Here is a 10,521-nt window from a genome sequence, read left to right as displayed (position 1 = left end):
CATACAGACAGACAGACAGACAGACAGACAGACAGACAAAAAATTTTTTAATCACATATTTGGGTTTGGTATCGATCCAGTAACACCCCCTGCTATTTATTTTTTCAAAATTTTCAATGTACAGAATTGACCCTTCTACAGATTTATTATATGTATAGATTAAGAAAGATTATGTATGTATGTTTATCAGCAATCTGGTTTCCATAACACAAGCGAAAGCTTAATAAGGGATCAGCTGTGTGTGAAAATTGTCCTGAAAAAAAAAATCATAGGATGAAAATTTATTGGAAATAATAACTTTAAGCTACAGTAAATATGGATTTATCATTTACCTATTCTAATTAGGGGTAACCTGGAGTAACAGTGTTTGTCTTGATTGTATTATCAAATAAAATATAGAAACAATTTTTTACTAATCTGCTATGAGATCAGAGAACAGATAAAATTTTTTTTTAAAGTTTCAAACAGTAGAGATCACATTACTGTTCTGTGGTAGAGATAGAGATCACTGTGATTGGCGGCAATGAAAGCTATCTGACAAAGCGCTCGAAAATTCAAAATTGTTTATTTTTGTTACGCGTTGCTATAGTAAATAATAAACAAATACACAGTCTTGTGAACTTATTTTGTGGATATTGAATAATTTATTTGAAATAGATTCTTTAAGTTGTTAGTAATAAATAAAAATCATGACTTATTAAATAATTAAATAATGCATCGTAAGCCATGTACACTGCCAGCGATAGAAACACTTCAAAGGAATGTTAGGAAGGTTCCTACTTGTTACACGAGGCAAGTTGCTCTTATTTATTCATATTTTTATGAAGAACTGAAAGAAAAGAGACGCTTCAAAAGCAATTAAATGTAAAATATAATAGCTCGTAATTACTTTTTCCTTAACTGTTTCGTCTTCACAAAGGAATAAACCAGTTCTTTATTAAGTGGCAAAAGTGCATCTACTTATTTTAATATATCTACGTGAAAGAGATTGTAGTAGGTAGTAAGAATAACATTATGTTAATTTTACTTTAGGTCAGGATTAGAGAATATTATGATTTTTGAGTTGTTGAGCTTTTCAGTCATAGTTACTTAAGTAGGCAGTAATGTAAATACAGAGCTAATTATTCCTGGGGCACCCATCGATTGTCGTTAAATCACCAGACATATTTGCCTCCGTGCCCTTTAAACAATTAGGTACTTACCACACAAGATTAGACTTAGTTCTTGTATAATGTATAATCTAAAGTAGGTACCTAGTTAGTTACTTTAACTTCGACGCGACTTAAAAAAAATTTTGTGTGGTTTTATGAAACCACGGTAAAAGTGAAACTTACCTAAAACCTAAACCTACTCGGCAGCCGACCGTCACGCGACATGCGCTACACAGACCAAAAAGTTTGAGAAGATGTAATAAAAGTTTCACTTTAAAAGGAGGAGTTTCTCCATTCGATTATATTTTAATTTTCGGGTTTGCTTTCGCAGAACTTTCGACTGCATGAACGAATTAATTTTAATAATTGTTTTTTTTAAGCTAGCGCCTCCCGGTTCCTTTTATATTTGTTTTAGTTTATGTGCATTTGCATTACAGAAAATCAAAAGATATCGGTTTTCATTTACCTCACAGGAAGCTGTTGGATAAGATTGAACATGTAGAAAAAGAACCAGAGCCTTTGGTAAGAATCTTTTTTAAATCTTCAAAATGGGCTAATATAATTTACCTACCTACTGCTACTGATTATTTAATATGGATGAGTGATGTTGAAGTTGAATTATAATACCTATATTATAATTACCTACGCCAAAACAAATGAACAAACGAATCTCGAATCTATCTACGAATATATAATATTATTGTGTTTGAACCTCACTACATAAGCGAAAAGAATGTAGGTATCTATCCATCTAGAATGTATAAATAAATATGTTTTTATTAAAAATTTCATAACAGACCGGTTTTGGTGTGGCTCAAGAGGAAAGATTCAAAAGGGAGAGGAAAACTCATAAGTTACATCTTGATCCTATTAAACTAGATGAAGGTAAGATTAATTCGTTTAATTTCAATAAAAAGGAATTTCAAAATAACGATAATTTCTAAAAGAAGAAATTAAATTAGAAGTTTAGTTAGGTTGTTCTGCATAGTTAACATCAAATTCAGCAAAAGTTTACCAGCTAAGCTAGCCTAGTGAGCATTTTCAACAGCAAAAGCAACATCAAGGAGTAATTAATAACTATCTTTTCTAACCCCAAAACGAAGAAAACAATACGTTCTTTTGCTACAGGTAAAAAGAAAAAAGCAATTAAAATACATGAGTCCCGTAGTGACTCCGACGTGGTGGAGCGGGCGCAAGCTACCACAGACCCTCTAAAGGTGAAGCCCGTGGTGGCGTCGCAGAAGGAGGTCATAGACCATGTCCGAAACAACCCGGAGTGTGGCTTCCTGTATATGATCTACGCTGTGCACCCGCAGAATGTGTATTTCACACCCTATTATCTGAAGTATGAGTGAAATTTTGCAAACTTCTTTTGTAGAATGCAATTTGATTAGATTTTAAGCTCTTTTCTACAACAATTATAAATATTATCTATCTATATTTGCTAATGATTTCTACATGGTTATAATTAAATACAAATAGAATCTAGGATCTCATAACATTAAATCAACGAACTAGTTTTACTCAAACATCTATACGTTTATTGAGATAAATTCAGTTTATTTTCTGTCATAAAGTTGAGGTAAATTCATTTTGCAAAATATTTCATTTCTATGCTACAATGCTACGAAGGCTACGCGCTCTCTAGACTTACGTTAATTTACTTAAAGAAGTACGTAATAAAAAATAAAACACTTATACAGGGTGGTACCATATGAGCAAATTGATAGAAAGAACTACTTGACGATAAGTCCCTGTGGTGTGACGCACTACACCAGTGAAATGGTGTTCACCAAGCTACCAGATTGGGAACAAGAATATACTATATTTGTACAGCTTACTGATGTAAGAATTTTTTTTTTAATAATTATCTTGTTTTTCTCGAATACGCCTCTGTATTATATTATGTTTAGATCTCACTGAGACGTGTTGTGGGCGTCAATTAGTCTGATAATGAACGAAGAAAATATCAGTAATCTTCAATATAATTTAGAGGTATTACAGAGGTGTATTGTATGATTGGAGACGTATTTTATGCCTCATTATATTTCCAATTTTTCTTTTCACGATGTAACGCGTTTGATGTTTCAAAAGGCAATGTGGGTACCTATATTTGTCGATGTGCTTTCCTTTTTCAATCAAAGCATAATCTCTCCTGCCAAACAAATAATTATAATAAGTACCTACTAGCACAGTTTAAACAACAACAAGTTAAAAATTATGCAATTTATGTTTTATTATCAAATGTATATTAATATAATAATATCTTTGAACAGATAAAATTTTTCCGAAACTATCGCTACTGGAAAGCGTTTTACGTGTGGCGAAAGTCGATATTATTCAGGAAGTACAGCAGGATACGCAAGAAGATCGCTAAAAAACTGTTCATTCTGACCCCAGTTTTGGGCAAAGCGCTCCTGAGCATGCAAGCAATGTGCTGCGATATGTACATGAAGAGCTTTGCTGATATTTCAAAGGACATGGATATTGCATTCTTTTACTTTATTGAAGTTCAGGTATGCAGAACTTTTAATTCGCTGAGCTATTTGTTCTTTGTTTTACGTAACTGCAAGAGAGTATGAGAATTTGAAATGAAATTTGTACTTCCGTTATCCTGTTCTAAATGAAATACAAAAAATATTTAACAAGCACATAATTCCTTGGTTTTATAAATTATTACAACTCATATTTTAGATGAAACAAGTGGAATACATGCGTACGAAACTTTACGAATTTCGTGCAATAGTACTGGACGTTATAACTACAGCATGCCATGCTGCTCTGTACCAACAGGGCTTTATATACGACGATAGAAACATAGCACCCTTTCAGATTATACGAGGGAAGCCCCAGGGAGGCATGTCGTATACCGAGAAGGCGAATAAGAGGAACTATTGCGAAAGACTTGCTTGGTATGTGCGATTTACGCAATGGTCCTTTTTATTTGTTAAAACGTGTGTTACGCTCCGCGAAGTTGCACAAAAAACTAAGGCTCTAAGTAAATTATGCTCAACGCGTTGTCACTTGAAGCTTCGTGAAACATAGTGACATCCAATAGTGAAATTAGTTGACTACCAAATTGCAATATAGGAAAGAAATAAAGCAATTTTAAGCTATTAAAGAATAATTCAGAAAAATAGTATATTATGCATCAAAAATCTTTATATTTTGTTAAGTTTCATAAAACTAATGGACTACATGACGAACTACATGCTGTACCGACTGACGAAGCTGTCGAACTCAATGATGGCGAACATGCTGAGGACGCACGTGCAGTTCTTGCCGGCGAAAGAGTTGCTCGAAGGTTCCGACTTGGATGAAGTGCTAGAAGTATTGCCTAGGGACAATGAGACGTGCAAGGTGTGGGTTATGCTAATTTAAAGCTTCTACTATTAACAGGATATTATTCTTCTAACATTTCACTATTATAATTTGTTGTTATTTTCGTACTTTTTGCTATGCTCGCCATTTGCATGGATACATTTTTTTAAACATGTTTTAGTGGGCTCTCTTTCAAGTTGACGCTTATGTCGTACCCTCGGGAGAAGTAGAACTGAATCCAAGCGAAAAAGTAATATCAAAATATATGCAAAGAATAACTGACTATTGGGAAGAATACGTTCGAACCTTCCACAACTTTCTCAATGAAGATTCATTGCAAATATTCGTTCAGCCAACTATAATGGGGAAGCAAGTCGAGTGGTCCGCTGGCCAGTCACCGAATTTATACTTCTTAATGCACCAAGACAAGCAGATGTTAGAAGATATCAATTTTATACCTCTATGTGTAAGAAATGCCTTCGAAAACTTGTGGACTTTCCTCAAGCGAATGAATAAGTTTATGGATAACTTTAGAGAGGCTCATGAAATGGACACTAACATAATAAGGGAAGAGAGGGACGTGAATGTGTTTAGGAAGTTGTGTGAGAAGTTTGTTAAACAAATAGAGGAAATTGAAGATGTCGTCAGTTACCAGCCACTGGGATTACTGTTTCTCTGCCTGTCTCCATTCCAAGAACTATTCAGACCTCAACCGAGAAGACTATTTGACGTTGTTCATACAACTACACCTGAGTAAGTTTCCATAATGGACATTCATCAATAATGCAAAAGTATTTGTCTGTTAGCTTTTAGCGCTAAAAGCTTATAAATTTAACGCGCAGACTGATATTATTGATTTCTCTAAATTTAAGCCTAACCACACTAACTGAATGTAGTGTAGGAGTCCGATTTTGCGAATTTCAATAAATTATTATTATCTAACTACGCCGTTGAATTGTGGCGCAGACAATCATATTTTATTAACATAAATTTTAAATATCGAAGGATAACTCCTTTGAGATCTAGACAAAAAAGATAATTTTTTTTCAGTATCGGAAGAACGTGTATAGATGAAATTCTAGAAGGAATAGAAGGCATCAACGATGATATAACTAAAGAGCCAGAAAGCGCGGGAGAACTCGTGGCTTATAACTTCTTACTTGATGGATTAGAACCTCGAGTTGCTAAATTGGAAGAAAGGTTGGAGTATCTAAGGGAATTGTATGATTTGATGGGTGAATTTAATATCGCCATACCACCTGATGACATGACTGAATATTTGGGTAAGTTATTCGTAAAAATTTTAGAGAAGCAGTTCTCCAACTGAATCTAAATAAAGTTAGAATGTAAATTAAGGCAGTGCATATAAAAGTTTGCTACATGTCCGACATGTACAGTATTTAAAATAATAGGTCAGTGTTACGAAAATAGGAGGATTGGTTGATTTAACACTTTAAACCATACTATTGATAGAAGGCTGTCCTTCGTTCAGTTTCGATATACATTTTTAGCTTTTTAGCAATATTCTTATGATCAGATATTATTATAATAGCATTTACATCATAATATGAACAATAATTATAAACGTAGTAAACAATAAACGTGTAGACGACTCGTTTATTAAAGAACTGAAGCATGATTGAATATTCGAAGCAGAATTTTAATTAATTGATTTATCTAGCTTTGGTAGAACCAATAAATTAAAATCAACTGTTTTAGATGTCATGTTTAAAATAATATTTATTATATTTTATCTTTATATCAACCGAAAAAAATTATATGTGCAGGTCTCAGCGTTGCCCTTGGCAACCTACGCACTAATGTAGACGCTAGACTGGAGACCCGGGGCAAATTAGCGGGAATGTTCGCCAGTCAAATAGGGAAGGATATCATGGAGTTGATGTTGGACGTTAATAAACTGCGAGATGAAGTTGCAGTATGTACCTGAAATTATTACTTTGACTTTGTCAATAGAGTTAATGAATATCTCATATCCAAGTTTGCTTTCTAATCTCTCTAGGCTTTTGGAACGTAAGAAATTAATAATAATGTCTTGATCTGTTAGGCGACAGGTATAAACTCTTCTATAAAAAAATAACATAACACTTTACACCTATATCGGAATAACGTAAAAAAAACACTTATTGTGATTTCATCGCACGTTTCGTATACTCAAATCATCGAATGTATTTTAAATGTAAATTATAAACTAGAAAAACTAGATTTATGCACAAGATTTCTGAATAAATGTCTATTACAGCAACCTTGGCTATACGATGAAAAATCAGAATACGAGAAGGTGTTGGAAGTTCTCGATGATTTAGCTGAGAAACTCCAAGTTTGTACCGCAAGGGACAAGCAGATACGCGAATGGCAGAAAATATTTAAGGTATAAAAAAGATGCTAGATAAAATAACATATTGAAGTAAAATTATTGAATAAAAATGCTTATACTTTTAGAAGATTTATCTTTAATTCGTTTCTTCTTAATTAACGTATAGATAGATAGTGTCAGTGTTGGCTGACGGTTTATAAAATTTTGAACCTCTATCTAATATTTAACCTCAAATCTAATATTTCTAATATATATATTATAATATATCTAATATTATCTAATATTCTAATATATATTATAAAGGCGAAAGTTAGTAAGGATGTATGGATGTATGGATGTATGGATGTATAGATGTTTGTTACTCTTTCACGTAAAAACTACTGAACCGATTACAATGAAATTTAGCACACATATAGAGGGTAACTTGGATTAACACATAGGATAGTTTTTATCCCGGAAATCCCACGGGAACGGGAACTATGCGGGTTTTCCTTTGCAAACGCGGGCGAAGCCGCGGGCGGAAATCTAGTATACAATAAAGGGTCCTTTAAACTACTAGCAGAAAAAGATATTATTAATTATTACGCAATACATTTAGATACCACCAGCGAGACTGGAGTCGCTGGATGAAGCCATAACAGATGTGCGGCTGCGTCAGATGCTGTGGAAGAATTCTAAGGAGTGGAACGATCTATTTGCAACATGGTACATACCTATTGTTTTCTTTTAAACGTTATAAATTTAAATACCATATAAAGCTTTCTGGAATCATTCAACTTCAACCTATTATTATTTTTGACGTGACAACGTCTTATAATTCGATAGCGCCGGCTGCACGCACGAAAAAACATGACTCATGCGGCGTTACTTCGCTCTGAGGCGTTCCATGTAAGGCTTGATGCAAGCGAGAGCGCGGAACGAGCGACAAAGAAGCACAATCGGACGTTGTCACGTTCAACTATCGTCAGTAAACCGACTTTACAGACAACAATTTTTTTTTCTAAAGGTACGAAGCGCCGTTCAATACGTTGGATATAGATGAGATTCAAACAACAACCATCAATTTCGGTAAAGCTTTCAACCAGCTCGACAAAGGTCTGCCACCTAACAAGATAGTTCCTGGTTGTAAGGAGACTATTGATATTATTAAGGATAAGGTATTTCTCAAAATGATACGATAAAATTTAAACTTTAACGTATATCATCATAATTCATTCATTCAAACATTGTCATACGTCACTTTCTACTGTATCGTACTTACAAAACCTCATATTTTCAACACTTGTGTGTGTATATACTATGCACAAACTCTTATCTAGAAGCAGGTTCTAAATTATGCTGTCCTACAATTTCAGATACTTGTCGCTTGTCAGGGACGTAGCATAACATAGTATCTATGCAAAACTTCGTTGCAATTATTTTGTAGAAAAATATCATATAGTTATGACAATTTCAGTGAACAATTGAGATAATTAAAACTGAGTGTCTTACTAGATGATGTGTGTCAAAAATATCAACAGTATTCATTCAAAGTTTTTAATTCTAGTTACCAGTTATGTCATACCTTCGGAACCCAGCGCTTAAACCTCGCCATTGGGTCCGTATAGAGGAGATTCTTCACACACGCTTCACACCAGACATGGTGGTGACCCTGAAGATGCTGGAAGACTTGCAGGCTTTCCAACATGCGGAGGAGCTGATGGAAGTCGCTGGTCAAGCGAGCTCGGAAGCTGGTTTGGAAGCTCTGCTCAAGAAGGCGAGTAAATAATAATTAATATATGTCCTCTTGATTGGTTGCTGCTAAAAGAGAATCTGGATTTTAAAATTAGGTTTTGGTAAATTATTTGCACTTCATGTTCCGGTGTAGGGTGTGATGATTCGCTAGATGCAAACTTTTTAAATAAATATAAAGGAAAACACCAGATAATTGTATTTACAACTTTTAAATTTGAATCTATACTAATATTATGAAGCTGAAGAGTTTGTTTGTTTGAACGCGCTAATCTCAGGAACTACTAGATCAGGGTCTGATTTGAAGAATTCTTTCGGTGTTAGATAGCCCATTCATTGAGGAAGACTATAGGCTATAATATATCATCACGCTAAAACCAACAGGAGCGGAGCCACGCGGGTGAAACCGCGGAGCGCAGCTATTATAAAATATGAACAGAATCGATTATTTAAAAATGACGAATGAGCGAGACATTTAGCGAGACATTTGCGTCACACAAATTATATTGTATTGTAGGTGGAAGAAATCTGGGCAGCGTTAGAATTCCCCGTCATACTTCACAAAGACGCCCGAGATGTCTACGTCCTAGGTGGACTCGATGAAATCCAGGCTGCTGTTGATGAGAGCAATATCCATATCAGCACAATTCTTAGCTCACGGAACTGTGGTCCTATTAGGAGCAGAGTGGAAGAGTGGGCCAAAAACTTGGAGCTGTTTGCAAGAACTTTGGTAAATCGAATATCTTATTTATTAGACATAATTAGGTTTTTTGTAACTTACTGTTTTGGTTTTATGCGATTAAATTTCATATCCAGAGACAATATTGGTATTCAATTTTACGGATTTTGGATTCAATTTTACGTGTTTTATTTAATTTCGCTTTTATCAACAATGTGTGATTTTCATTTAATTTTTTAAGTACTTTTTCGAGTATTTTAAGTTTAATCCTTATTATCTTCTTTGCCAAAATTCCATACTGATTTCCCAAATCTTGTTATAACAGGAAGAGTGGTACGCGTGCCAACAGACCTGGATATATCTAGAAGTGATATTCTCAGCACCGGACATCCAACGCCAGCTGCCGAACGAGACGCGGCTCTTCACTATTGTTGATAAATCGTGGAAGGATATCATGAGGAAATTGGCTAAGGTTGGACCATATTAAAGAAATGTATTTGATATCTTGGCGATACTAAACCTTGAAATAACTCTCGAAAACGTAGGTGCCTCTAGCAATGCCAGCAGCGACTCAGCCGAAGCTATACGACGAGTTCGTCCGCAACAACGAGATGCTGGACCAGATCATGAAGTGCTTGGAGGCGTATCTCGAGACCAAGAGAGTGGCCTTCCCGAGGTTCTTCTTCCTGTCGAACGACGAGTTGCTGGAGATCTTGGCACAGGTATTGGTCCTTTAATAATTAAAAAAAAATAGAGGTTGTAGTTTTGGATGTGGATAGGAATTGAGGATTTAAGCTTAAGGGTGCACTCACACACATCAGTCACCGTCACGGCACGTCACCGGACAGGATTAAAAAAAAATATGTATCAATAGTTCTAATATGACTCTGTTCCCACACGACAGTCGCCGGCCCGAAATCTATCAGTGACGTCCCCGGTCAGGCACGTCAAATAATCTTTCCATACATGTATCATACTTTTATCCTCACTCACCCGGTGCCGTCACGTCTCAGTTCAGTCAGCGTCGTGCTACCGTCAATTGCTACATCGTCTCTAGCGTGACACACGTCTAATCACTCACTAACCTGATGTATGTGTTCAATGATTCAGTCAAACCGGCGACGTGACTGACGGACAACATGACGGTGACTGGTGTTTGTGGATACGTACACAAACCGTCACCGATCAGTCATCGGTGACTTGACGGTGACTGATGTGTGTGAGTGCACCCTTAATCAGAAGGTTTTAGTTATAATGCTTTTGATTTTTTGGTGGATAATTCTATTGGAAGATTCTGTAGGTAA

The 10,521-nt window shown here is 35.3% G+C and overlaps 1 protein-coding gene across 1 annotated transcript in view; it reads left to right on the top strand.

The window, feature by feature from the left end:
- Positions 1-712: 712 nt before the first annotated feature.
- Positions 713-10,521, top strand: part of Dhc16F (Dynein heavy chain at 16F) — a 102,659-nt gene continuing 92,850 nt past the window's right edge. Inside the window, exons 1-18 of the mRNA XM_090106837.1 lie at positions 713-792; positions 1,589-1,673; positions 1,949-2,036; positions 2,280-2,496; positions 2,855-2,996; positions 3,428-3,667; positions 3,846-4,063; positions 4,328-4,511; positions 4,654-5,225; positions 5,523-5,755; positions 6,260-6,408; positions 6,733-6,861; positions 7,406-7,512; positions 7,814-7,964; positions 8,354-8,563; positions 9,056-9,268; positions 9,543-9,689; positions 9,763-9,939. Of these exons, the coding sequence (XP_089962963.1) occupies positions 713-792; positions 1,589-1,673; positions 1,949-2,036; positions 2,280-2,496; positions 2,855-2,996; positions 3,428-3,667; positions 3,846-4,063; positions 4,328-4,511; positions 4,654-5,225; positions 5,523-5,755; positions 6,260-6,408; positions 6,733-6,861; positions 7,406-7,512; positions 7,814-7,964; positions 8,354-8,563; positions 9,056-9,268; positions 9,543-9,689; positions 9,763-9,939 (3,342 nt within the window). The remainder of the gene's footprint in view (positions 793-1,588; positions 1,674-1,948; positions 2,037-2,279; positions 2,497-2,854; positions 2,997-3,427; positions 3,668-3,845; positions 4,064-4,327; positions 4,512-4,653; positions 5,226-5,522; positions 5,756-6,259; positions 6,409-6,732; positions 6,862-7,405; positions 7,513-7,813; positions 7,965-8,353; positions 8,564-9,055; positions 9,269-9,542; positions 9,690-9,762; positions 9,940-10,521) is intronic.

This window comes from Colias eurytheme, chromosome 1 (assembly GCF_061535395.1).
Source record: "Colias eurytheme isolate Ceu_HAF_F1 chromosome 1, ilColEury1 Martin Lab GWU primary, whole genome shotgun sequence".
Taxonomy (NCBI): Eukaryota; Metazoa; Arthropoda; class Insecta; order Lepidoptera; family Pieridae; genus Colias; species Colias eurytheme.
The sequence above is the reverse complement of the archived record's forward strand: the minus strand, read 5'-3'. Positions and strand labels throughout refer to the sequence as shown.